At 38.9% G+C, this 27,865-nt stretch overlaps 1 protein-coding gene across 1 annotated transcript; it reads left to right on the top strand.

Annotated features, from left to right (window-relative positions):
- The first annotated feature begins 2,346 nt into the window (after positions 1-2,346).
- Positions 2,347-25,964, top strand: LOC119774076 (dystroglycan-like). Its single transcript, XM_038271383.1, has 3 exons — positions 2,347-2,626; positions 16,324-16,890; positions 22,123-25,964. Exons 2-3 carry the CDS (start codon positions 16,468-16,470, stop codon positions 24,424-24,426), a joined length of 2,727 nt encoding a protein of 908 aa, XP_038127311.1. The 5' UTR covers positions 2,347-2,626; positions 16,324-16,467; the 3' UTR covers positions 24,427-25,964.
- Positions 25,965-27,865: the final 1,901 nt, after the last annotated feature.

The following is a 27,865-nucleotide window of genomic DNA, read 5'->3' as shown; positions in this document are numbered from 1 at the left end:
GACAGCAGTTAATCGTAAAAAAACAAACAGCAGAAATCATAATACTTTTCTTAACGTTTACAATGTTAGATGGTCTGAATACAAACCAGCTCCAACATTCAAGAAAAACTAAAATACTAAAAGTTGAAAAATGAACCATTTAAGTTTTTCTTGGCTGATACTGTTTTCCAGCTTTTTTTGAAGACCAAATTACTTTTTCTGTTTTTCAGTGTAAGGTCTATAACACATAAAACTGAATACATTTGTCAGGAGTATTTTTGGCCGAGGAAGTAGTTTTAAATCCTATTGAAAATCAAGAAATCTTTTATCTTATCTTTATGCTCCAAACCAAACATCTCAAACTTTAACCAGTTTTACCTAGAAGAACATTAAATAGACTTCCAGGTTATTTGAAGATGCCATTAGGTTAAAAAAAAAATTCACAACCTCTGAGCATACAATTTTGGGGTAATTTTGTATTTCAAATATAATAGGACAAACTGAACAAAACATTAAACCATCTTAGTTTCAAAAATATTTGAAATAATTTTTAGACTTAGATCTAGACATTAGAATATTACCTAAGAGGATACTTGGTTGCTTTTACTTACCTATTTGTATCAAGCAAATATGCCATATTAGTTACAGGAGAATAAGATATATATATATAAATTACAATATGATATGAACATGTTTACGGCCTGATAGTGCCTGAAACTCTTCAAACTTTGTCATGATTTATGGAATAAAAAGGTCATTCTAAGCAGTAGTCAAATTGAATAGTAGGACTGTAATAGGGAAGGGTATACTTACTATATATTAAATGAGCTATATGGCTGCTAATAACTTCATTTATTCTACTTCTATAGATGCTATACATACCCCAGTTGTCATAGATGGACACTGACTTTGTTACCCTCTATCTTGTATTTGTGCAAAGGAACACAAGCATACACTGTGTATTTCTTGAATGTGTTGTCGACCTTCTGACTCGCTGTTTTTCTCATTATTTAGAGATTTTGCATTAGATGTAGATGTAGACTGCTGCAGCATTTAGATACATTTTGAAGCTAGTTTGAGCAAGATTCTGAGGTCTATTTCTCTCTGGAATACAAAACACTTGTTCCACACCAGGGGTGCTCAAGTCCAGTACTCAAGAGCTACCATCCTGTAACATTTAGGCTACGTTCATGCTGCGGGCCTTGATGCTCAATTCCGATTTTTTTTGTGAAATCCGATTTTTTTGTGTTACCACTCACATTTCATTCATTCCAAATATGTGTGACGTGTATGTGATACTGTGTAAACTGCATTCATACAGCTTAAGTGTCCCACATGCACAGTAGAGGACGCAATGACTTCACAGGCCAGCGTGCTTCATGTTTACATCTAGCGATCTTTCCAAACCTTAACACCTCAATCTTTTCAAGATGGTCACAAAAAATACTGCTCTCTGCGTCATCGTCTGCCATGGTGTTTGTTTTTCTTGCTGCTTCTTTTTAGCAAGAAGCAGAATAGTAGCCTACGTTGGTTACTAATGGCGTTCAGGTCAGGTGAATGCGACTTGATCGTTCACACACACAGGTTGGATTTGAAGAGATTAGATTTGTATCGGATTCAGGACCATATAGCCAAGTGGCCTGGGTTGCATTGGAAAAAATCAGATCTGTGTTGTCCAGAGAACCATGAAAAGATCAGATCCAGGTTGCATATGGGCAACAAAAAAAACGGATTTGGGTCACTTCAGGCTGCAGTGTGAACGTAGCCAAAAAGTTGCAGAATAGTAGCTCTTGAGGACTGGACTTGAGCACCCCTGTTATACACAATATGTTTTTCTTCTAGAAAAAGCCTTGTGATATAAAGTAGAGCTGTCTTCCATCCTCCAGACTTGAACAATGGCTCAGTGCTGATTAGTCTAGCTGGGTTTCTGTCACTGGACTGGAGCCTGGCAATCAGAGCGGGTCCCCTCATCATCTCCTACAAGGGCCCCCAAATTTATTGGACAGGCTCTGCTGTAAAAAGAAAAAAATATTGTGATAGATTAAATTGATACGGCAATGGGTTGCTTATAAGGTACCCAAACACCCTATGCTTAATTAAACTTCCAGAGTTTTTACCATCTACTGGTAGAAAGTGCAGACAAAGGGGTCTACCTGAAGGTTTTCTGTCTCCATTTCTAGCAGTTCAAACAGCTGCAGCTTAGACACTGAATGGGGAATTTAAAACACACGTTCATGCTTGAGAACCATAATTAAGCACAGTAAATGTATGATTATGAGGTAAGCGTTTCCAGTTTTACCTGCTTCTGTTTGGTTAAAAAAAAAAAAAAAAGGAAGGCGGAGTCAGGCTGCTAACAGCTTTGGCCTCAACCTGTGGACCTGTGTGAGGAGCGGACAGAGAGAAGCGCGGCGGCGGCGGTGGAGGGAGGGGAAGCTACCGTCACCACCGCTCTATACAGCCGAATATCATCTATAGGATTACCCAAAACAGATGGAAATCATTTTATTTCCGTACTAAATGATAAGCGCCTTTGTCTCTGAGGGGAGCAGCCGGTGTTTGATGGCATTTGGGAAGTCTTCGCGGCTCTCTCCGGTTGGAAGAGGAGACGGTATGCCGCGAGTTAGCTAATGTTAGCTCGCTAAACAAGGTCAGTTTGAAATAAGCACTCTGTTGCTGCTTGTTGATATTTATCTATGGACCGAGGTTGTCGTCTCTATATAGCTCTGATTCATCTGCAGCATTGGCTGGGACTTTGGTCCGCTGACAGGACTTGTAAAAGACTGAATTTGTCGCGGATATACTATGTTTGCGTTAGCTTATTAGTTAGCCCCCCCAACCCTCGGTAGTTGCTCACTTCGCTCCTTATCCGACTTTAGTGTTTGAAAGTAAGCTGACTCACTTTCACACTGTCTTAGTCAGGCTAATGGGTTAGTGTTTGTTAATGGTTGCCCCCAGCAGAGCAGCCTGACCGGGAGAAAGAGAACTGCGATGTTTGTGACACAGCTCTGTGTTTCAGCCTAGAATAAAACAGGTGCACCTCTATCCTCGACTGGATGAATATGGGTTCAACTCTCAACTAGCCCCTTTCGGAATTAACTCATTTTAATATCTGTGTAGATTGGAAGAGTACTTGGCTTGACTTAACAAGAGTTATTCTTTGTGTAGGCTGAGAAATTATTTATCAAGGTTGAACGTCGTAGGCGGCGTTGAGATTTACAAAGGCCTCCTCCACTGGGTCTACTTGAAGCGGGGCCCAGAAGCTAATGCCTAGTTACTGAGCTAACGCTCGCTTTCTTACATTATCAACAATCTGAAACACACTATTATAATTGGGAACACCTGATATTTTTAGTAGCGACATTGTTTATTTTCCCCCCCTCCTTCGCATGCCAGAAACGAGATTTGATTCTCTTCTCCCCAGTCGGAGGAGCAGCGTCGCTGCTGATGTTGGAAGGATTGATTAGTTGGATTTATAATTGGCACGAAAGGATTATGAGCCAGCGGCCACACGGTCTGGTAAAAAGGCCTCCCACTCAGACCCTAAGACCCGCAAGAAATCGGATCCAGCATCTGTTCTTGTTAATACAGCTTTCAGAATTCAGTTATGTGTTCTCCATAATTATTGTAAACTAAAGTACATTCTCTTTTTTCCCCCTCCATTATTGTCTTTTGTTGTATTAGACTATTTTCCTTTTAAATACATTTTTAAAGCTATTTTTGATCTCGTTCTTAAAAGCAAACAGACTCCCCTTATAAAAATCCCCATACCCATTTTATAGGTTAAAAATAATGCATAATTTTCTTTATGCATTTCAGAAGCTTTGAAAAGCTGTAAATAAAAATCTCAACATTTGCTCATTTAAAAAAGTGGCTACTTTGCTGGGCAGTTCAACACAATCTCGTACTGTCTACCTTTACAGTTCCTGGAATGAATAGGTGATTTTACTTCTCATGACTATGATTGTCAACACCTTTAGCTTTTTGTTGCAATTGACAAAAACAAAAACCCAATTGACTCAAAAATGCTTGTTTGAGCCAAAATGTTATCCAACCCATTCCATTTACATTTGTCCAAATGGAGGCAGTTTCTGGCAGCAGCAGTTCATCAACAGAGATCCTCAATCCCTCTGCTCTCTGCTGCTGTAAGTTAAAAACTCTGCTAACATTAGAAGTAGAGCCTCCCCAAAACAAAAGTTAACCTCCTTAGCCTGAAAGCCAAGCAAAAAAAACGTCCAGGGGTTATTTCTCCAACAGGCAGATGGGCGGTAAAACAGATTAAATGTTGACCAATACCACATGCTAGTAGCTGTAACAACTACTATACAAACTTTGTAAAGCACCTTAAACAGGTCGGTAATGCTTCACTATCTGCAATAGCGAAACAGCGAAGTTCAGGCAAGCAGCCTGAATCAATCTGTCAAAACATTTGTGACACAGACAACCTAATGACTGTTACTAATATTTACATTCAAGTCTCTCAAGGGAAGTTCTGCACCATGCAACACTCTATTTAGCTTCTTTAAAAATTAAAGTTAGTATGTGTTAATCTGCTTTTAGCTTTATGTTAGTTGTACAGGACTCACAGGCTAACGTGACTGGAGAAAAATAAATAAAACAGGGACATAAGTTTCAAAGGTGATAATAAATCTTTTTATATCTTTAGTAACGGCAATATAAGATTGTATTTCTTTAATTATACATAATGAATACTGTATGATATTTTGGTTATAAAGAAAATCAAAAAAAAAAAAAAAACTGAGTTGGAGATTTGTGGCTGTTACTCATGAAACACAGATATCTAACCTTGTTTTGCAAGTGCTTGGTTGCGACATCTATTAGGTGTAGTTTGGATCTACTGGTGAAAACACGTAAGAGCAAATAAACTGGAACTGAATTGAATGTGTTGTTCACCCGAAACCCTCCATGTTGCTGTGTCAACACAGAGAGCTTATGATCTGGCATAATTTAAATGGGGTAATACATTTGATAACAATAATGATAGGAGAATTGCTGGTATTTAGGACAGCATGTTATTACATTACTATTGCTGTATATGGTAATGATATCAGTTACGATTAACCCTCCCTTCCCCCCCTATCATTAAGTAGCATGAGTTCAAACATGTTATTTCTGACAAAATATCTCAACCTGGCATTAATTCAACCATTTACCGCAATTGGGATCTCACAGATTTTTTCTCTCTGTAAGTACATTGTAAAAATTCACGTTGGTAAATTGTGCAGTAAAAACATTTCTGTAGGCAGCTAATCTGCTTCAGAAAGCAATATCTGAGGCAGGAGTTTTTCTGGAGAAAAAGCTGTTTACCTGACACCCAATGTGGCATTCAATTTAAGTAACTGATATATGCCAACTTTGTTTGTTTGCTACCTTTGTTTTGTTTTGCTATTTTGTTTGTCTATTTCACCAATTAGAAATCTCTGGGCCTTTTAAACCAGGCAGTTGGGCAAATAAGCCCCCAGGCTCTTTGCGGTTTTATCCTAGACGGGAATACTTATGCTGCGTTCACACCGGGGGCAGCAAAAGCAGCAAAATCGCGTCTGCTGCTTCATTTTTGCTGCTTGTACCAGTGAATTCTGACGCGAGTCTGAAGCAGCTTTGCTGCTCTCGCTGCGCGGTCCAAAAGTGTGTCTGACGCGCGTTGGGCGGAGCTTCACTATCCTTTCTCTGCCTTGCAGCTATATTTGCTGTGATCAGTGGGAATAAAGTAGTTTTAATATGTTTTTAAGTGAGAAAATACACCTGAAAACTTCATCAGTGGAGTCAGTTCATCCAGATTACAATCCTGCCTCCCAATGTTATTTCTGTCGGAGCCGCTCAGACCCCCACATACCGGCGGTGCGCCGACAGAAGGAATCCATTCATCAGCAGCCTCTGGCTGGGTCGCCTCCTCGCGGTTTACCGCGGTGGCTGGTAGGTGTTTTTCATCTAAATAATCCGATCTGCAGGCACCAGAATAATAAAAGCGAACATATTCTGCCGGCAGATGTATATATTTTAAGTTAATTATGCGTTAATAAACTGTTTAAGAGGAGTAATCAGAGCAGTGTGTGTCATCAGCGCTGTGTCTCTCTCCCAGCCAGCTCCCAGATCAGCTTCTCTGATTGGTTGACGCGGCGCGTCGAGCAGCAAAAATTCAATTTTTCCATCTCGAGCAGCAACGCGTTTGCGGCGCGTCACGCGCGTCAGATGCCAAAACGCGCCCGACGCGCTGCTTCAGCTGCTCAGACGCGCTGCGCTTGCTGCTCGAAACGCGCCGCGGGACTTTTTGCTGCGCCTTGACGCGCGTCAACCATTGACTTTGCATGTAAACTTGCTGCTTCTGTCGCGCCAGCTGCCCCCGGTGTGAACGCAGCATTATGTTTTTTTTCCACTGTTACTAACTGGCATGGAAAACACAGTTAGCTGCTATGTTGAAACATTTGTAGCTAGTACTATAAAAAAAATTGGAGTAAAACACAAAAAACACAAACCTCAATACAGTTATGTTGCTTTTATCAGAAAAATCCGTTCAGCAAGGAATAATAAATGGATCATTATTGATACATAAAACTAATACGTTCGCGGTGATTCAATAAATTTAGCGTTAATCAGTAAAAAAAATAAAAATAATAATTTTTGTTGAGATCACCGAGCCCAGAACCGGCCATTTTTGCCCAAATATATATATATATAATACACATATGATACAATATATACAACATATAATACACCTCTCTTCTGACACCTTCCGGCAATGACGTCATGGTGCTGTAAGCTTAGAACCATTCTGCCCGCTTTACAAGCAAACCATGGAAATTTGCGAGAGCCATATTTAAACTGACAATGGCCACATGCATGGCAGTTAGATGTTGTAATACATCGGGTTAAAGTTAAAAAGTTATTTCACCTTTCCGATTTATGATCCTCCACTGAGGGGTTACTGCAGTCCTGGTTGTTGGATTGCCAACTTGAAGAGGGAGGATTTGCCGAACTTCAAACTTCTGGCCTGAGAAAAAACACATATGTAGCCAACATTTTGAAAAAGAATCTTTCCAAGATGAAAAACACCAGATACAGGTGCTGGTCATAAAATTAGAATATCATGAAAAAGTAGATTGATTTCAGTAATTCCATTTAAAAAGTGAAACTTGTATATTATATTCATACATTACATACAAACTCATATATTTCAGATGTTTATTTTGTTTAATTTTGATGATTACAAATGACAACAAATGAAAATCTCAAATTCATCATATCAGAAAATTAGAATATTACTGAAGACCAATAAAAACAAAGGATTTATAGAAATGTTGGCCAACTGAAAAGTATGAACATGAAAAGTATGAGCATGTACAGCACTCAGTATTTAGTTGGGCCTCCTTTGGCCTGTATTACTGCAGCAATGCGGCGTGGCATGGAGTCGATCAGTCTGTGGCACTGCTCAGGTGTTATGATAGCCCAAGTTGCTCTAATAGTGGCTTTTAGCTCTTCTGAATTGTTGGGTCTGGTGTATTGCATCTTCTTCTTCACAATACCCCATAGATTTTCTATGGGGTTAAGGTCAGGAGAGTTTGCTGGCCAATTAAGAACAGGGATACCATGGTCCTTCAACCAGGTACTGGTAGCTTTGGCACTGTGTGCAGGTGCCAAGTCCTGTTGGAAAATGAAATCTGCATCTCCAAAAAGTTGGTCAGCTGCAGGAAGCATGAAGTGCTCTAAAACTTCCTGGTATGTGGCTGCGTTGACCCTGGACCTCAGAAAACACAATGGACCAACACCAGCAGATGACATGGCACCCCAAACCATCACTGACTGTGGAAACTTTACACTGGACTTCAAGCAACGTGGATGAAGTGCCTCTCTTCTTTTCCTCCAGACTCTGGGACCTTGATTTCCAAAGGAAATGCAAAATTTACTTTCATCAGAGAACATGACTTTGGACCACTCACCAGCAGTCCAGTCCTGTTTCTCTTTAGCCCAGGCAAGACGCTTCTGACGCTGTCTGTGGTTCAAGAGTGGCTTGACACAAGGAATGCGACAGCAGAAACCCATGTCTTTCATACGTCTGTGTGTGGTGGTTCTTGAAGCACTCACTCCAGCTGCAGTCCACTCTTTGTGAATCTCCCCCACATTTTTGAAGGGGTTTTGTTTCACAATCCTCTCCAGGGTGCGGTTATCTCTCTTGCTTGTACACTTTTTTCGACCACATCTTTTCCTTCCCTTCGCCTCTCTATTAATGTGCTTGGACACTGAGCTCTGGGAACAGCCAGCCTCTTTAGCGATGACCTTTTGTGTCTTGCCCTCCTTGTGCAAGGTGTTGATGGTCGTCTTTTGGACAACTGTCAAGTCAGCAGTCTTCCCCATGATTGTGTAGCCTATAGAACTAGACTGAAAGACCATTTAAAGGCTTTTGCAGGTGGTTTGAGTTAATTAGCTGATTAGAGTGTGGCACCAGGGGCCATCAATTTTGAACCTTTTCACAATATTCTAATTTTCTGATATGATGAATTTGAGATTTTCATTTGTTGTCATTTGTAATCATCAAAATTAAACAAAATAAACATCTGAAATATATGAGTTTGTATGTAATGTATGAATATAATATACAAGTTTCACTTTTTAAATGGAATTACTGAAATCAATCTACTTTTTCATGATATTCTAATTTTATGACCAGCACCTGTACATCAGTGGGACTTTCTCAATAGCCGATACCGCACTGTAACATCACAAACCTGTAGGTGGCAGTGGTGTTCTTTGACAAACATGGATGTATCCGGTAAAGCACATTCAAATGAAATTACTCTTAATTAAAAACAATTATCATTTATTGAAAAGTATGTTATAATTTCATATTTAAAGTACTTTCAGAAGTTTGAATTCTGAATATTACTCTTCCTTTAAGTGAAGGCCAATTTTCCGATAAATTATTTATAGTGTATGAACTCATGTAAATATCCAACAAAAATGTTGACATACAACTCTTAGATTGTATGTTGCACAGTGGTCCGTCTAAAGGGAGTTGCTCTGGAATCAACATGCCAAGTTCTGTTTTCAGTCAGAAAAGACAGACATTGTTGTTGTGGTTCTGTTTTCTTGCTTCATATTTGGTTACTTTGTTGAACAGAGTAGAGGGTAACACAAGGGAAACATCCAACTGCAAAGCAACCTTGTCTCGTGGATATGTTTGTTATTCAGCTCATGCTCTATCTAGAGGCTGCTGCATGTGCTACGTCAATTCAATTGGCCCTGAGTGCCACTGTGCATTGGAGGCCTAATTATTTTTGATGGTTTTCGAGTTTTAACTACTGTTGAACTGGAGAGTGCATGGATGGCTGTAAAACGATTTTTTTTTTTTTTTTTTTTGTGCCCCCAGCAGTAAAGGCCTCTTGCTGCAAATCGGCCACAAAAAAGTCCATATCTTCACACAATTTACCAAAAATACAGTAGAAAGGTTCAACATGAAAACAGGGATTCTAAATTTAAAGCCAGGATTTCGCTTTAGCTGAAATTTTAAGCTCTGCTCTTGTAGAGGCTTTGTCTAATCTTGTGAAATAAATGCTCTTATGGGTATTTTACTAAAAGCCCTATACAGAATAAACAATAAAAAATAATTTGATCTTATTGCAATTTTTTTTATTGTAATGTTATCTAGAGATAGGCTGGAGTGTTGCAGTATGAAAACTTTGTGTAAAAACATTTTTTTTTATTTTAAAAAAGCAAATACACTATGTTCTTTTCAATTTATCTGCATTACTTCCAGTATTATGTTTTATTCTTGATCTTTAATTGATAGTTTATTGTGTTGATTGTAATCCTTTTTTGTTATCCTCATTTTTATAGAGGATCTCCAGTATTAGCATGCTGATATTAACTGACTTGTCAGACCTTATACTTGGATAAACCAGCCTGCAGTTGGCTGCTTAGCAAATGTGCTGCTCATTGCTCTCCAGAAATAGTTTTTAGAACCGTGTTACTTTAAGAAGAGTGATGTATAGTGCTCCTTTGTGTGTACAAAATAGCGTTTTTGATTGTTGGATGGGAAATATTTCCAAATGTAAGACTTGGTCCATCTCTTAAATGAGTCAAAACTGTAGTAGCGTTTTCTTTTTTTTCGTATTTATTTATTTTTCTTCTTTCCTTGACAGTTCACTGGCAGTGAACAGCAAAAGGTGGGGAGGGACTAGGGGGGGGCACCTCATACTCTAAACACTAGTGGGTCTGTACTGTACTCTGGCTGGAAAGGCTTTTTTTATAACTGTGTACATATAATCTGTATATATGCACATTCCTCTGCATCTTATGGAAACAGCTGGATGAAATCATTAAATTCTGTAATAACGTGTGTCCTGATATCAACTGGACCCAAATAACTAGATATTTAAGCCTTCCCAGGAACTCTTTATGATTTTAACAAGTACTAATAGTCTGAGTGATTAGGTTAAACTTTAAGTAGAGTTTGGCACATTTGGAGGCAGCATTGTTTGACTGCGGCATAAAGAACAGACAGCACTGCAATGTAACCACCTATAAATCCAACAATAACTGTTTTACACTGTAATCCATATAAACAGCTCCTAACATTTTTATGGTAACTACTGCATTGAGGCATGTTAAAATGCCAGTTTCTAATAATTCATTACCGTCTTAGTTTGAGCATGATCACATGTAAGCCATTTCCTGAGAGGATACTTTAACGCTCAGATGCATTTCATGTATGGCAACAACAACCTGGGGTCATATTTTGTCTGAATTAAAAGTATCTTATGTGTACGGCCTATTTTCATCTTAATGCTCTTGTTTTACATTAACGGCACAAATGACTGCATGAATCATGCATCATGTTATGCTCTTTTCCTCAGTTTGTATGTTTTGTATTAAGGAACCAACTGCTGAGCTTTACTGCAAGTCTTTCTAGCTAAAGCATGTTTTCTCTTTTAGTTATGACTTGAAGTAGTATTGGGAGAGAGGTGAGAGACCTTTAACTAAGATAAAAGAAAAACTTCTCAAGTGTGGTACATGTCTCAACTTGGTTAATGAACTGGAAAAGTTGTGACTCAATGTTCTTTTTGTTTATGGGTATAGATGGTGGATCCTAGAAGATGGCTTATTTCTTTTATTGTAAGTATTTTTATGCCTTCCATGTAAGAACAGTTTATACATACGTTTGAAGGCTTGTTAAGTTGAAGATAACTAAGGCGGTACAAACTATTTGAATCAAAAACTGAATCAGACAGATTCAATATCCCATATATTATTCATTATTTTATTATTGTTTTTTTTTTTTACAGAAAGCAGCTGAATTTAATTTACAAGTTTGTCCAAACTTTCAGTTGTTCTTTAAAGTATTTTACAGCAAGCAAATAAATGTAAGTGCATCACTTGATGTCACATTCTTGTGCCAAGGCAGACATTGGGATTCCAGGCAAATGGCTGACCCTCCTCTGCCCATTTGAGTGCTACAGGATTAAAGCTGGCAAGGTCAGAGCAGTAAGACTTTAATTCCAAGCCTGAGGTTTGCCTAATTAAAACTACAATGGAGGAGGAAAAATACTTGACACAGCTGCAGGTTAGGGGGTAGCTATCAGTAAAAATGGTTTATGAATTTTGCAATGTGTATGCGGTTTAAGAAATAAAAATAAACCAAGAATTTTGTTGTCTATTTCAATTTTTTTTTTCTTTTTTTATAAAGCTTTGACCTGCTGAGCCAAAGAAAAGGTTATTTTGTTCACATTTTAAACTGCCCTTAGCATCTAAGTCAGCTTATTGGCAAAGTTTGTGAACTTAGACAAGGAATTTGACCTTGTTTTCAAGCACTGAGAGCATAGACAGTGTATTTTATTAACAGTAGGTGTGGCGCATAACTAGAATGACTATCGCAATGTGGCTTTTTTAGAGAACAGGTTTCAAACTGCAGTCCTCAGAGGTGGGTTTCCTGCAATATTTACAAAAGTGTGTGTGAATGTATATATATATTAGGGATGGGACGATTTATGAAAACCGTCAGAATCGTTCGGTTCGACTGTCTCGGTTTGGTTCGCGTGTGTTTCGTTCGGTTCATGTGCTGCTCCTTTTTCTCATAGGCGAAGCGTTTACACTCCAGAGCAGAAGGTGGCGGTACTGCGACCAAAGCCAACCACCAGTAGTAAACAAGAAGAAGAAGAAGCGAAGCAGCTTAGCCGGGTGTAGCAGGGAAAAAAAATCAGTTGTTGTGGAGAATTGTGTCGGAATGGTGAGTGGGAAAGAACAGGAGTTGGAAGACGCGCCAGCAGCACTTTATAGGTCTGCTGTATGGGACCACTTTGCATTTAGAGTGACCTACGATGACGGCGGAAAGAAAGTTGTGGATAAAAGTGCAACAGTGTGCGAACATTGTGCAAAACGTTTTGTTTACGCTAACAGCAACATGACCAACATGTCATGCTAACCCCGAAATCCCTCATACTCCGTCAGCAACCCCCGCTGCGCTCCAGACCGGCTGCTCAAAGCAAAGCCTACAGCCTCCACTGTGGCTTCGTCCGCCCCCCACCTGAGTCCCTTGGAGATTGTAGAGAGCACGCTCGAGATGATTAAATTCAAAGCAGCAAAACATACGGAAATGATCCAGGGTTTCCGCGGATCATTTAAAATAATTACAATCCATTATTTTTTGGGGGATTTTTTTATTAATTCCATAAATTTTTATGGGATTTCGGTGTAACAACCAACATGTATCGAACCGAACCGAAAACCGTGACCAGAAACCGTGAATCGAACCGAACCGTGGATTTTGTGAACCGTTCCACCCCTAATATATATATATATATATATATATATATATATTTTATTTTGTGTGTGCATTATATACTGACTGGATAAAGGCAAAAGTGTTTTCTTACACTTTATTAAACTTGTTACATTTAACAAAACAGGAACCGATTGGGTTTCTATTACCATACTCTCAATCGATTGATATTTGTGCTCTTGCATGCCTCCTTTTGCAATATTTCTCTTTTAAATAACGTCGACGAACAGCAGGAAATGTAGTGGACGAGGGTAAAACCATAGCACTGTAGACATAATCAAATTGTCAGATTGAACATATTTTTGTGTAGTAAACCAAAAGCCGGCAATCGCAAGCTATTTGGTAATCGGAACATTCAAATCACCTTCTTGCAATATACTTTGGGTTTCAGTAGTGATTTTATCAGAGCTGATCTTTCTCCAGGAAAAGCTGGGACCTCAAAAGAAAGTAGATATAAAATTTCAGTTTTAATGCGTAGCAAGAAAACAGCTAAAACTTCAAAAGGTAGTAAACCGTTCATCCATCCTGAGAAGCTCAACCGGCTAGGACTACAATGTCAGCATTGGTATGTAAATTGGCTATAATCAGCATCTATGTAAACACGACTATTTAAGTATTTTTGGGGTACTTTAATGTACGTGTTGACAAACCTGAAGACAGCGGTAAAAATAACTGTTTGACATACTTATAAATTTTGGTTTGACTCAACTTGTTAAACAGTCATCAGAATCAAGGACATATTTTGAACTTGAACATTAGTAAAGGTTTGAATATTTTAAATGTCTCTTGATCTAGGTAAAGATACCACTGATCTACCGAAGGAGATCTTTTTAGAAGACATCATGGACAGTCATTTAATAAGTTTGCCCAGGCTTGTCTTTCTGCTTCCACTTTACCCTGTAACTCAGTAGATGAGCTGGTTGATAATTTCCATTCTAAAATTGCAGACGTCATTGAGTCCATTGCTCCAGTCAAAGTTGTCTCTGGGAAGATGAAATCTCCATAGAGAAATGCTCCAGCAGTGAGAAAAAAAAGGAGGGGTGTGTCGTAAAACCGAACAAAGATAGCAAAAGAATGGACTCCAAGTTAACTATGAAATCTATAGATAGAAACTTTACAAATATAATTTACAACAAAAGATGCAAGAGAATCTTTTATCTCTGATATTAAAAGCAAAAACATCAACAAGGCTAGCTCCTAATTTGCCACAACAAACAGGTTAAATAACCCTCCTATTTCTGTGGCTGATGAACTCTAATCTAAAAAGGCCTGCAAAAACTTTGCAAATTTCTTTACTCAGAAAATACATTAGAAGTATTAGTAAAGCAGACCGTACATTGTGCTGCAATGCTGTTAAAAGAATAAGCACTGTTAAAATGCCCTGATTCTGCCAAATAAATTGCAAAAGTTCAGAAAAATTGTTGGGCAGCTAAGCTCATCTTCCTGATGTCTTAATGTTTATCACATGGGTTTTACCAGTTTTAGGGTCTGATTTCATTTAAATCATAGATGCATCCCTTATGTCGGGTGTTTTCCCTCTGGCCCTAGTAACAGCAAATTAATCATGCACAACTACAAGCCCATCTCAAACCTCCCCTTCATCAGTAACATTATCGAAAAAGTTGTTTAAATTAAGACTGTGGAAGGAACCACAGTGCTAGTATCATTGGACCTCTGTGCAGCGTTTGATACTGTTGATGTCTCGATTTTATTAGATCTTCTGGAAAATTGGGCTGGCCTTTCTGGTATTGCACTGGACTGGTTTAAATCCTACCTGAAGGACAGGGATTTCTGTGTCGGAAGAAAATTTAATCACGGAAAAATCACATGAATGGTTCCTCAATGCTCCATCCTGGGGCCCTCTTATTCAATATCTACATGGTCCCTTTAGCTCAGATTATAACAACATGATCAGTTGCCATAACTATACAGAACACACATAGCTTTACAGCACAATGTTACCAGGTGACTATGAACCCGTTAGAACATTGGCTAGATGCTTAGAACAAATCAATACTTGATAGGCCCTAATTTTCTCCAACTGATTATTTAAATCCTTATCTTTTATCTAGGGCTGCAACTGATTACTTTGCTAATCCAATCATCTGGTGATTTTTTATTTTTTTTTTGATCAATAATCTGATAGCTAAGGTTTCCTTAAAGAAGGTTTTCTACAGAATTAAAGAGTATTGCGGCAATGCCATTTTTTTTTTTGGCCCCGATACCTGGCTGTGCAGTATCGGCCGTTTGTGAAGCAGGAAAAAGACTAACACAAAGTGAATCCAGTAGAACTTTTTATTGCCTACCTGAAATGGGTGACAATAGTTGAATAAACTTTTGGCTCTCCAAATGGTATCTATGCCCTATTTGTTTGTACTCGCCGATAGCGATGCCACCATTTTAGTGCTGGATCGGGGCCCCGTCTGATACTGGTATAGGTATCAGTGCAACACTAGATTTATACCAGTTGAAACAAAAACTTTTCCCCCTGTGTAGTTCTGGGTAGAGCATGTTGACAGATGAAAAAGTTGTTTTTTATGTTAGATGTAATTTTTTTTGTAATTACTGCTCTAAGTGGTTTGCTCTGTCAGCTAAAGGCATGTTTTCGTGTTTCTATTCTATTACAATTAATCGATTACAAAATTAGATGAAAATTAGATTATTTCAATAATCGATTAATTTCAATTAATCCAATTGTTTCAGCCCTACTTTTATCAAAACGTCTAATAAAAGCTGCAATTGTTTTTCACCATGTTCCATAACAGACAGGTTACTTTGTTGTGCTGTCCTCTTATCTGCATATGTCCTTCTTAGCAAGTATGAATTATACTCTAATTATATATGCTAATTGAATGAAGAACAGATATTTCAGTTTCTGCCCAGACTAATCAAGCTGAAGATCCTATGATTGTGGTCACCATCTATTTCCAACAATGCTACCAAATAATGTTTGCAATTGCTTCATGTTATATAAGGAGCTCCTTTTTTTTGACCATTTTGTCTCTGTATAATGTATTTGAGTTGTTATTGAGGTGCATTTATATGTAATTAAGTAATCCTTTGACCTAGATTATTTTCCCTCTCACTGCTCTAATCAATACAACAATGCAGGTCTGTATGCTTTAACAAAGACATGTTGCATTAGAGATCATTACTGGCAGGTTTTTGTGGGAAAAAAGTGGATAGCTCTTCCTGGGTAACGCATTAGTTTAATCACTCTTGCCTCAACTTGTATCTTGGGAAAATGCACTTTTTGTTTCAAAGAAACTTTTGTTGGTTGTGAAACTCCTCCTGTCCTTGAGAAAAGCATAAAATTGGCAGAGAATTGTAAATACTGATATGTTATCTCTTCATACAAAAAAGATTATTTACATGACATAATATTCTCTTCTGAGACCAAATATGTGATCTGCAAAAGATGGAAAGCAGTTGAAATGTCCACTTTTTTGATATTACCATGTGAAAAATCAATCACATCTATTTTTGCATTAATGGTATTATGGCTATGTTCAGTATCCTCTATGTTTACTGTTTCTTTTTCTGTGTGTATCTCACAGTGGGCTGACATGGACATCTGACAGGCTGTCAAAGATATCTTCATGGATCATGGAGGACAAGAAAGAGAAACTGCTGAATTTGTGAGCATAGCCAATCACTAGAGATTCTGACCCATAAGCATATCATTGAAGTGACTTCAGTGCATGTGGCCCTCTCAGTTGTTCACAGACATCTGCTGTGCAGCCCAAAGGCCTATTGATATGCACTATATACCAAGAGACATGAGCTGCGGGGACGCAGGGAATAGCAGGTTTCTTTTGTGCAGAACTATCCCTGTTGTAATATGGCTTCTGGCAACCCTGGCTCAGGGTGCCATGCCAGATCAGCAAGAAACACTGGTGGACATGATATCTGTGGAACTAGAGGCCTCTATGCAGTCCTCTGTGATGTCTGAGCTCCAGGCTGCTGCAACGTCAGTTGGTGAGGGGCCACCTACATCTATCCCAGATTCTCCTGTGAGGAATGGTGGAGTTCACACAAACATCCCAGATTCATCTGCAATTGTAGGGCAGGTGTTCCAATTGAAGGTTCCCCCTGGACCTGACCATGCAAGCTGCAATTTCCAGGTAAGTAAACCTAAATATGAACATATCGCAAAACTCGAAATCGTTGAGATGAACAACTCCAGTGTTTGGTTAAGATGGTTTACAGGATATACAAATATAAGTAAATACAGCTGTGGAGCACTCAATAAGTTAGAATATTATTGAAAAGGTTGAAAGGAGGGTTTGTATTTTAATTTGTATTTTAAGTGTTTCTGTTTTGATAGTTATTGCTTGCAGGTTGTGAAAGCCTTAACTTAAATTTTGCCAAATCATTTGAATACTGCATAAGACCAAAAAAAGAGGGGAGTTTTAAACCTTAAGAGTCAGCCTACTTTGAAATAGGGAAAAATTAAGTGCTTTGAAGTTGGCCTGAAGATTTCTGGATTTACTTTAGAATTATGGAAATAATGGCCAACTCTAGCATAAAACATAACTCCACAACTTATTGATTTATTGCTAACTGTGAAAAACTTTACATTGGACATCAGGACACTTGTATTTTGTCTTAGCTGTTAATTCAGTTTCCGGATTTTCAGTTCTGGAGTGACTTAAACAAAAGCTGAAACGGTTCTGGTCTGTGTCCTGGACACATCTGAATGGTGACTCTTAAAATACTGGCTGCTGCCACAATCCCTTCCTCTTGAATCTCCACAAACTATTCAGTAACATTAGCTACGTTTACATGGACACAACTAATCGGATTGAAGGCCTGATCAGATCAAAAATGTTTCATGTAAACATGTCAGACTGAAGATTCTAATCCGATTCGGTCCGATCGGATCTAAATTTAATTCCGAATGAGAGAGGTGGTTGTTGCCGATCGCCATTCCGATTGGCGTCCATGTAAACACCCATTCGGATCTGAAGAGTAAAATAATCTTCACTGCGCATGTGTGCGACGTCAGCGTGACGTTTTTCCGCCTTGTCAACAACAGGAAACCACCGGTCGCTCTCGCTCTCGCTGTGAACAACATGGCAGGGGAGTCTAGGAACGCCGACTTATACACTCAAGTTCATTTAAAGCTGCAGGAAGCAGGAATTTATCCTCCTCCTCTTCCTCTTTTCTCTCTCCACAGCCCACTCGCTCTCCCACGCCGGTTCAATCGCTCATTCTCTACATTTTCTCTCGGACATTTCGCTGCCAAGCGCTTTTTTCCTCCTCTCTCCTTTTTTCTTTCCGCTCGCTCCGAGCGCATCGTTTGTCAGGCCTCCCAAAAACCAGACGCAGACAGAACTGCCAAGTTTGGCAGGAAGTTCTGCGGATGCTTAAAAGATTTAATCTGATCCAACGCTTGGTACATGTATACACACGTCATGATCGGATCATTTCATTTAGTGTCCATGTAAACGGAGATTTTGAATTTCCGATCAACTAAGGTTTGGATCGGATCCGGGAAATTTTGCGCATGTAAACGAAGCTAATGTCTCTGTCATTCAGATCTGTAGTTATCCATGTTTTGTACTTTTTTTAGCTGCAGGTTTTCCTTTCAATCAATTTTCCATAAAGTGTGGATGCAGCCCTCTACAGCCATTCCTTTTAGCTGTAGAGATCGAAAGATAACTCTTAAGGGAGGTGTCTGGCTCTTGGCTCGACAGATGTAATGATGGTAGTCCTGTACACTATTGTTTTTTAAGGCATAATAAGGTGATAGGTAATGTCGTGTGTTCTAATTTTCTAAGAAACTGTTGTTTTTGTTTTCTTATTAATTTGCTCTTAGCAAAAAATTAACAGAAACATGGCACACCAATCTTTAAATCACTGTATTACTTTAAGATGCAACTTTATTTCTAAAGACTATCCAGAAGATTTAAATCTAGATGTGATTAAAATATATAGATTTTCAAATATCAGAAGAACAATTAAAATGTTTTAAAAGCTTTTAACAGAAATTAAATCCATAGTACAATTTAATAACTCAGGAAATGATCAAATTAGATTCTTTGAAGATGTGTGTGCTTTTTAAAAAATGTTTCCTTGTACACTTCTAGCTCCTTTGTGTATAGTCACATTAGCTACAGTTTGCTGCCATCATAAAAACATGTAATGCACTATATAGCATTTATTCCATCATTTCTGATCACTGCATCACTGCTCATTGAAGTCGACTGCGTTACAATTTGTTCCAGTCAGATTTATGAGTGACATGAGATTATTATTGGCCTGAGTAAAGATACAGAATGATATCCTGTCAGAGCGTAATAAGTCAAAATGATGAGGGATGACTCACACAGTTATTATGAATAGGAGCTCACTCTGCTTCCTGTTCCTCTTTGGCAAGATTTGATAAACTGAAAGGAATGGAAGAAGTCAGATTGTGGCAGATGATGGGATTTGTTTGCTTTACATATTTCAACTGTGAATTCCTTTTAATTTACTGTGGTTTATCAAAGTTCCTCATCACTGGATGATGGTGGTATAAAAGACAGAATAATTAGATTTATGATAATTTATTCAGTACATTTCATATCAATCTTTCCATCTCCTAGTATTGGTTTCTGTACACTTTTCTTCATATTAAAATTGTTCTTTTTATTTTTTGCTTGGAAAATGAATGTGTAATTAGATGATTATAAAAAAAACTGAAAGAAACATCCTCTGGATTTTTTTTATTTTTCTTTATTTTTAAGTACATTCAACAGATTAGTTAGGAAAGGTTAACTTAGTTTAGTACCTCCTTAACTGGTAATAATTTATCAATATGCATGGTATTGACCCATATTAGCCATTTTTTATACGAACTCTTTATCTGTATCAAAGTGAAACTAGGCTGCCATTAATATAATCTAATATATCTAATGTAATTTATTTACCTATTTTTGTTGTCTGTATGTGTTTCGGGATGAGAAGGGGTTTGGCTATGTTATATTTTGGTGTATCACGGTGATTATTATGACTATGATGATTTAGCCATTATGTTAAACTTTTTTCTCAGTTTAAGCTTGTGCTCACACCAAATGTAAATTTTGCAGCTGGAGAGTATGATTTAGAGGTTATCCCTATGTAGAGGGCAGCTCTGGGGTGCTGTAAGGCGGTTAAACAATCCAAACTTTTGTTATTATTTACATAGCAAAAAACCAGTCGGGAACTGGATCTGGCTGTGACCTACTGTAGAGAAACGCAGCGGGGATTAGCTTTCAATCAGAATGGATTTATGTAGAAAATAATGTTGACAAAGGGTGAAGAAGTGAATAGTCCTTAAAGGTTTGCATGTAGCTTTCAAAAGAGCAGTTTTAATTTAGCTCTAGAGGGACATCAGACATGGGCAATGTGGAGTCAACAAGTCATCTCCATGTCATGTATTTGTTCTACCCAGCCACTGAAGCAGGTGAGTCCAATCTTCACCGAGAATTAACCTGTGCAGATTGGACTCACCTGGTTAATTGGCTGGGTAGATTAAATACATGACATGGAGATGACTTGTTGACTCCACATTGCCCATGTCTGATGGCAATTCAACACCAGTATAAATTGGTTTCGCTGGCCAGTCGAATTTCTGGCAATATGTCAGTTGAGCAAAATTACAAGAAACCGGCACATTTTTCACAGGTGTTGCATTCAGTGTGAATGCACCACAGAAATAAATTTTTCCCGTGTAACCTGTTATAGGTTTGAGTGGATAGAAATGATCCACCCAGGATGTTTGCCACACAAATGAACAAACAAATGTTAAGCTACAGATTTATAAAAAACAAAATCAAAACAGAAACACTGCGCTAGGGCTGTCACTTCTTTAAGATGAAAGACCAGCTGCATATCTATTAATAATGACACGACATAAAACCAAGCAATTCAAATAAATAGGCTCTACCAGTTTTTTTTCCTAACCCTCCTAAAACGTTTGGACACCCATCTTGGATGTATGAAAGATAATTTTAGAAAAAAAGAGGTATAGTCCTCACAAACATAATAAATATATATATATTAGGGGCGGAACGGTTCACAAAATCCACGGTTCGGTTCGAATCACGGTTTCTAGTCACGGTTTTCGGTTCGGTTTGATACATGTTGATTGTTACACCGAAATCCCATAAAAATTTATGTAATTAATGAAAAAATCCCCCCCAAAATAATGGATTGTAATTATTTTAAATGATCCGCGGAAACCCTGGATCATTTCCGTATGTTTTGCTGCTTTGAATTTAATCATCTTGCGCATACTCTCTACCATCTCCAAGGGAGAGAGAGGGGAGCGGACGAAGCCACAGTGGAGTACACGCTTCGCCTATGAGAAAATGGAGCAGCGCATGAACTGAACGCAACACATGCGAACTGAACAGAGACAGTCGAACCGAACGGTTCGGACGGTTTTCATAAAAGATTTATGAAAACCGTCAGAACCGTTCGTTTCGACTGTCTCGGTTTGGTTCGCGTGTGCTTCGTTCGGTTCATGCGCTGCTCCTTTTTCTCATAGGCGAAGCATTTACACTCTAGAGCAGAAGGTGGCGGTACTGTGACCAAAGCCAACCACCAGTAGTAAACAAGAAGAAGAAGAAGAAGCAAAGCAGCATAGCCGGATGTAGCAGAAAAAAATCAGTTGTGGAGAATTGTATGGCTGTATGGGACCACTTTGCATTTAGAGTGACCTACGATGACTGCGGAAAGAAAGTTGTGGATAAAAGTGCAACAGTGTACAAAAATTGTGCAACACGTTTTGTTTATGGTAACAGCAACATGACCAACATGTCATGCTAACCCCGAAATCCCACATACTCCCCACATGCACCCGCTGTGCTCCAGACCGCCTGCACAAAGCAAAGCATACAGCCTCCGCTGTGGCTCCTGTCCGCTCCGCTATGAGTTCTTTGGAGATCGTAGAGGGCATGCTTGAAATTATTAAATTCAAAGCAGCAAAACATGCGGAAATGATCCATGGTTCTCTTTAAAAATAATTACAATTCATTAATTTTTTTGGATTTTTTTCATTAGTTTCATAAAAAAAAAATGTTTTGACCACGAAACCGTGAACCGAACCGGACCGTGGATTTTGTGAACCGTTTCACCCCTAATATATATATATACATGCACACATATATATTTTCCATTTGAAGTTAAATCTTTTTTTTCCCTATAATTGTTTTTTTTTTTTTCCATCAACTTAATCCATAGTTCTTTGTAACTACTTTATTGAATCAAAAGTGACATAAGATAATTTTAGGCTACCAATAACTTACATTTTTGTTCGGATAAATTTCAGGAATACCATATCCATCATGTATAAAATGCTAACATACATCTTTCTTCTTTTTTCTAAGATCACTGAGATGGGAAAAGAGACCTTACCCTCCTGGCTACACTGGCATGAAGAGAGCTGCACTCTGAGAGGATTGGCTCTAGAGCACGATAAAGGTGTATATCATATCTTGGTGTCAGGAGAACAGATAACTGAAGGAACAAGTAGCCAAGTGTATCCCAGTACAGTCTTCACCATTGAAGTCTACCCAGAAGAGCGGGCTGACACTGAGCCGGCTCTGCTCACTCTCCAGTCTGATATCAGTGGCCTGCAGCCTTTTACCTGTGGCTCAGAGGAGCCTGTCACAGTTCTTACTGTCATTCTGGATGCTGATTTGACAAAGATGGTTGCTGAACAGAGGGTCAGCTTATTAGGACTTATGAGAAAGTTCTCACATGTCCCTCTGGAGCACATGAGGGTGGTCCCTGTTGTAAACAATCGCCTGTTTGACATGTCTGCCTTCATGGCTGGACCAGGAAATGCAAAGAAAGTGGTGGAGAATGGAGCCCTGCTTTCATGGAAAGTGGGCTGTGCTCTTGATCAGACCAATATCCCCGACATTAGCAGTGTGCAGTCGTCGGCAAAAGATGGGACGATGTCAGCCAGGTTGGGTTACCCAGTGGTTGGTTGGCATATTGTCAACAAAAAGCCCCATCTAGTAAAAAGGATCAGAAGGCAGTTGTATAACACTCCAACTCCAGTGCCATCACTGCTTCCTCCAACTATCAACCAAGAGCCTCTTTCTCGTGTTGTTCCTACCCCAACTTCCCCTTCTATTGCACCAGCAACAGACAACTCTGCGCCCCCTGTCCGGGGGCCTTTGCCCTTACCAGTGAAGCCAACATTGAGGGTCAGAGATCAGATAGCTCATACACCCATCTTTGGACCTCCTCAACCAACCAGAGTATTGGGAACTACGAGTACTATTCCCATCATGCCTACCATGACTCGACCTACAATTTTGGGACCCACTGCTTCACCGACGCCACCAGGCACCACCAAAAGACCAAAAACCACAAAGAAACCCAAGAAACCCAAAACTTCCACCCCTGCTCCGAGGGAACCAAAGTCCACTACTCCTAAACCACCTAGACGCACAACCCCTCTTTCTTTGGCCCCAGACTTGAATAAAACTCCAGAAATCCGTAACCCCATCGATCAGGTCACAGCATGGGTTGGCACATACTTTGAGGTTAAAATTGCCTCGGATGCATTTTATGACCAAGAGGATGGTACCACTGACAAGTTGCGTTTGACTCTGAAGCAGAGCCCCAAGGAAGCTGTGAATGAAACTTCATGGATTCAGTTCAACAGCAGTATTCAGCTTTTGTACGGCCTTCCAGATGAGGAACATGCAGGGAATTATGTATACTTCATGTTGGCCACAGATAAGGGTGGAAAAAGCATTATGGATGCATTTGAGGTGCGAGTCAACCGCTGGGCTACTAATGATAAACCATCAGTTGTGTTTACTGCTCGTTTTCATGGTGATCCCAAAATGTTGAGGGAAAATGTCCACAATAAGATTCTTTTGACTAAGAAACTGGCTGATGCCCTTGGTGACCGAAACACCAGCAGGGTGACCCTGAGGAGCATCACTAAAGGATCCATTGTGGTTGAATGGACCAACAACAGCCTTCAGCAAAATCCCTGTCCAAAAGAACAGATCATAGCACTCAGCAAAAGAATCTCAGATCACCAAGGCACACCCACGCCAGCCTTCATTAAGGCAATGGAGCCTGAATTTAAACCCATAAACATATCGGTTCGTGGAACCAATAAATGCCAAGCCTACATATTCATTCCACCTGGAGAGGTGCCAATGCCTGCCCTTCCGACAGCCACGCCATCCCCTGGGACAAGTCAAGGAAGAAGAGATGATGTTTACCTGCACACAGTCATCCCTGCTGTTGTGGTTGCAGCCTTGTTGCTTATAGCTGGGATCATTGCAATGGTCTGCTACCGTAAGAAACGCAAAGGTAAAATGACAATAGAGGAGCAAGCCACCTTCATAAAGAAGGGAGTTCCTATAATATTTGCTGATGAATTGGATGATTCCAAGTCTCCGCCATCCTCTAGCATTCCTCTTATCCTGCAAGAAGAAAAGCCCCCCCTTCCTCCCCCTGAGTACCCAAACATGGCTGGCCCCCACAGTACCCTACTCAACCAGGATCTGTTGGAGGAGTATTCAGTTTATCAGGATGACGATCCCAATGCTCCACCTTATCAACCTCCGCCCCCTTTTACCGTTCCCATTGAAGGAAAAGGTTCACGCCCCAAGAACATGACATCCTACAGGTCACCACCCCCCTATGTACCTCCCTAACGCACAGCTGAGCTTTCCGTTTGAAAAGCTGGTCCACTTTAGGGATGCTTCTCAGACACTGCAACAGGAGTACTTTAACTTGTGTTCAATGCACTGGCTTTGACTTTATAGAAGAGCAAGCAACAGCATATATCTGACCATCATGAATAAAACATTTTGCTACTGTCACTGGAAGAATAGAAGAACAGTTTGTCATTTCTTTTCCTGTACTTCAGATCTGCTTTTGACTTATTGCATCTTATTTTTTTTTGTCTTTTTTTTTCCCAAGAAGAGTTGGTTTTATCTTCAATGATCTTCTATTTCTATTGTATAGAAAAATAATAAAGCAGCAGGAAAGACTGAGGTCCCTTGGGGCTTTTGTGGAGATGTCACCATGACAGCAGACTCAAGGCTTTCTCTCTCCCGATGTTAATCTTTATGAGTTCTAAATCATTCTTATCTGCCCTTCAGCTAGGTTTAGTAAGACTTTGCACTTGTTATTTCTTGAGGGGATGAAAAGTAAAATGGCAAATTGAACGCATGATGCATTTTTTTTTTAAATCCATTTAAATTAATTTGTTTGTCAAATATCGATCTTCCCTGTTTTATTTTGTTGCTCCCTCTGGATAATAACATGCAACCAGTGCACTTATGCAAATTCTTGTTAAACCTTGCATTGCGTCTTGAGCAGAACTGAAAGAAGGTGCAAGAAGTTTGGATCCTTTAACTTGCCATATGTCAGAGTTTCCTCTGGCACTTGACCACAAAGGTCATAAGTTTGATCATGCCTGTTGTAGATGTAGCTTAGATCTGATTTATTTTTCCTCTCTTTAATGTGTTCCACTAAAGCTGCCCGGGAGATGACTAGGTTTGCCGTTGCCAAGGTGATGTCTGTGGTCACAGTGCACTTTTTATGGGGTTGCTAAAACAATAACAAAGGGGCCATTGGAATGCTGTTATTCACAGCAGGCAGAAAATCTGTCAGTGAAGTGGATCCATTGTCTTTCATTTTTTATTTTTTTATAGCTGTGATGGGTGGGTGGGTAGGCATGGAGTACTGTAATACCACAGCTCTGCCTCCAGGGGGTGCACTACAAGTTCAGTGCCTGTTGTCGGTTCAGATGAGGCACTGGGTAAAAGGGGATGTACATATTTGTGTGCCTGTGAAACAGAACAACTCCATAATGTTGATGTTTTATCAGTAAACCTAGCTGGGAACTGATGGGGCCCCTAGTGGGGAATGTTGTTTTTCAATTGTATGTCTAGATTTTTGATCACAGTAATTTGAAGAAAAAAAGCAACAAAAAAACTTTATAGTTTGAGGGTAGAAAAGATTGTTTACATGCCCGTCACATGGAAAATGAAAAAAAAAAAAATTAAAAAATGAAGCATTATCTTAACATGAGGGGGAACAAAGATACCATGACATTATGTGAATTATGTACATTTCATATCATTAGAAAAATAGATAAAAAAATCTAATGTTTTTACTGAGTTTTTGATACAGTCTTAAACTTGTTTTATGAAAATATATTAATAAAATGTAAAACTATTTGTAACACGTGTGGTGTAGCAAATTCTTTATTCAAGATGTCTGTCGTGGAAAAATTTTTTCTTGTCTCCAATATGAATAATTGGAATACTTGTCTTCAGAAGCCTGTTAGCTCAGCGGGGTAGCACCAGTGGATGTTCGACACATTGGACCAACACCAGCAGATAAGATGGCCCCCTTTATTCTCATTTACTTCAGAAAGTTTTCAATAGACCTCATGCGTTTTGCATTCTGTGCACCTCCATACTGCCTCCAGGCTCTCTGAACCTCATCCTAAAAGATGACTTTGGACCACTGAAAAACAGTCTTCTATATTTTCTGCTTAGGCCAGGTAAGAAACTTATCATCTGGAGTTTACCTTAAGTTTTTTTGTTTACTTTTTTAACTAATTATTTTTTGAAAATTAGATGTATGCATTCCTCAGGGATGCTGTCTACCCGTCAATGGCTTTTTTATTTGTCCTGGATATAATATTGTGGAATGTTGCTTTTGGTTTTAATCTTTCCCATGAGAATAGGCTTTACTGGTTGGCAGGGTCTTATTTGCCTGAAACTTGAGTGCTGCTCTCTGTGATAAAATCCACCATACACAGCTGCTGTTAAACAGATATTTTAGAGAAGTGTGCCCTTCCTAAGTTGTGTTTCTCTCTTTGGCCCCTTGATCCTGGACCTTTTTAGTAGTCACAATACCAAAGACATTACAATTTTATGAATGCAGTACAGAGAAATGACTGATTCAAGGTACTTATCAAATCTGCTAGATAATGCACCAGTGTGTAAAGCAGGACAATATTATCAATCGGACCTAAATTTGTAGTTTTTGGAATAACTTGATTTCAAAGTGCAGAAACTGAACTTTTTAAACCCCAGATCAGGGGTCTGCAACCTGCGGCTCCAGAGCCACATATGGCTCTTTGGAGCCTCTCCAGCGGCTCTTAATAGTAGCTAAAATGTATATAAAGAGCTAAATAATTTACTATAATATATACCGGTATCAATAGCTTTAGCGTTTTTTATAAGATGGAAAAGAATGAGATTAAAAGAACCAGAAAAATGTTTTAAGAGACATTTTTCTACGAATTAGCTTGAAAATTATATGTTTTAACATTAAAAATACATGATTTGTTGATTGTTTGAGAAGGCAACAACTAATTTCCTATACAAGATTAAAAAAAAAGGTTTTCTAGAAAAGGCATGGTATATTTTGCGGCTCTAAACAACTTTTACTTGGTCGGACTCTGGGCAAAACGGCTCTTTGGATATGAAAGGTTGCAGACCCCTGCCCCAGATATTGTCATTATACGTTCTAAGTTTAGATATAGTTAAATGCAAATAGCTTTAACCAGAAAGAGTGCTTACAATTTAACCTGTAACCTGGTTATACCAAAATACCTTGATTGGTTAAGACTGTCCAATCTTAAAAACTTCTATTCAGATATGGACTGACAGGTAAGCTTTTGATATTTGCTCTGTATTTGCAGATTTTTAGTTTTTTATTCGGCAGCAATATGCAGAATTGTTTACATTTTAGAAGCACAAGAGACAGGCCTTGGTGTTTTTCTTGGTATGCTATTCTTGTCCAGTCTGTAATTATGTGTTCATAATTGGTGATTTATCTTTTTTATGAGGCAAATAAGATCTGAAGTGCTTTGATGTTGCTCTGGGTCTTTTGTGACCACCTTGTCCAGGTGCTCTTTGACTAACTTTGGTAGACTGACTACTCTGAAGGCTACTTCTTGGAAGGTTAATCAACTTTCCATGACTTTTCCATTTGTGAGTAATGGCTCTCTCTAAGGTTTGCTTGAGACCTTAGAGAAAGTAAGAGAATCACTTTCTTGTAAAGTTTTAGATCTAGACCTTGCAATTTATAACCTACTTGTCAAAAGGTTATTTTTAAGGGATGTTTTGA

The sequence above is a fragment of the Cyprinodon tularosa genome, unplaced genomic scaffold (genome assembly GCF_016077235.1).
Source record: "Cyprinodon tularosa strain WSP-4 unplaced genomic scaffold, ASM1607723v1 ctg8, whole genome shotgun sequence".
Lineage (NCBI taxonomy): Eukaryota > Metazoa > Chordata > Actinopteri > Cyprinodontiformes > Cyprinodontidae > Cyprinodon > Cyprinodon tularosa.
Note: the sequence above shows the minus strand (reverse complement) of the source record. Positions and strands in the feature narration are given on the sequence as shown.

Coding starts and splice junctions, on each gene's coding strand:
- LOC119774076 (XM_038271383.1), top strand. CDS start 16,468: ATGTGGCCCTCTCAGTTGTTCACAGACATCTGCTGTGCAGCCCAAAGG. Junction 16,891..22,122: donor ATGCAAGCTGCAATTTCCAG/GTAAGTAAACCT, acceptor CTTTTTTCTAAG/ATCACTGAGATGGGAAAAGA.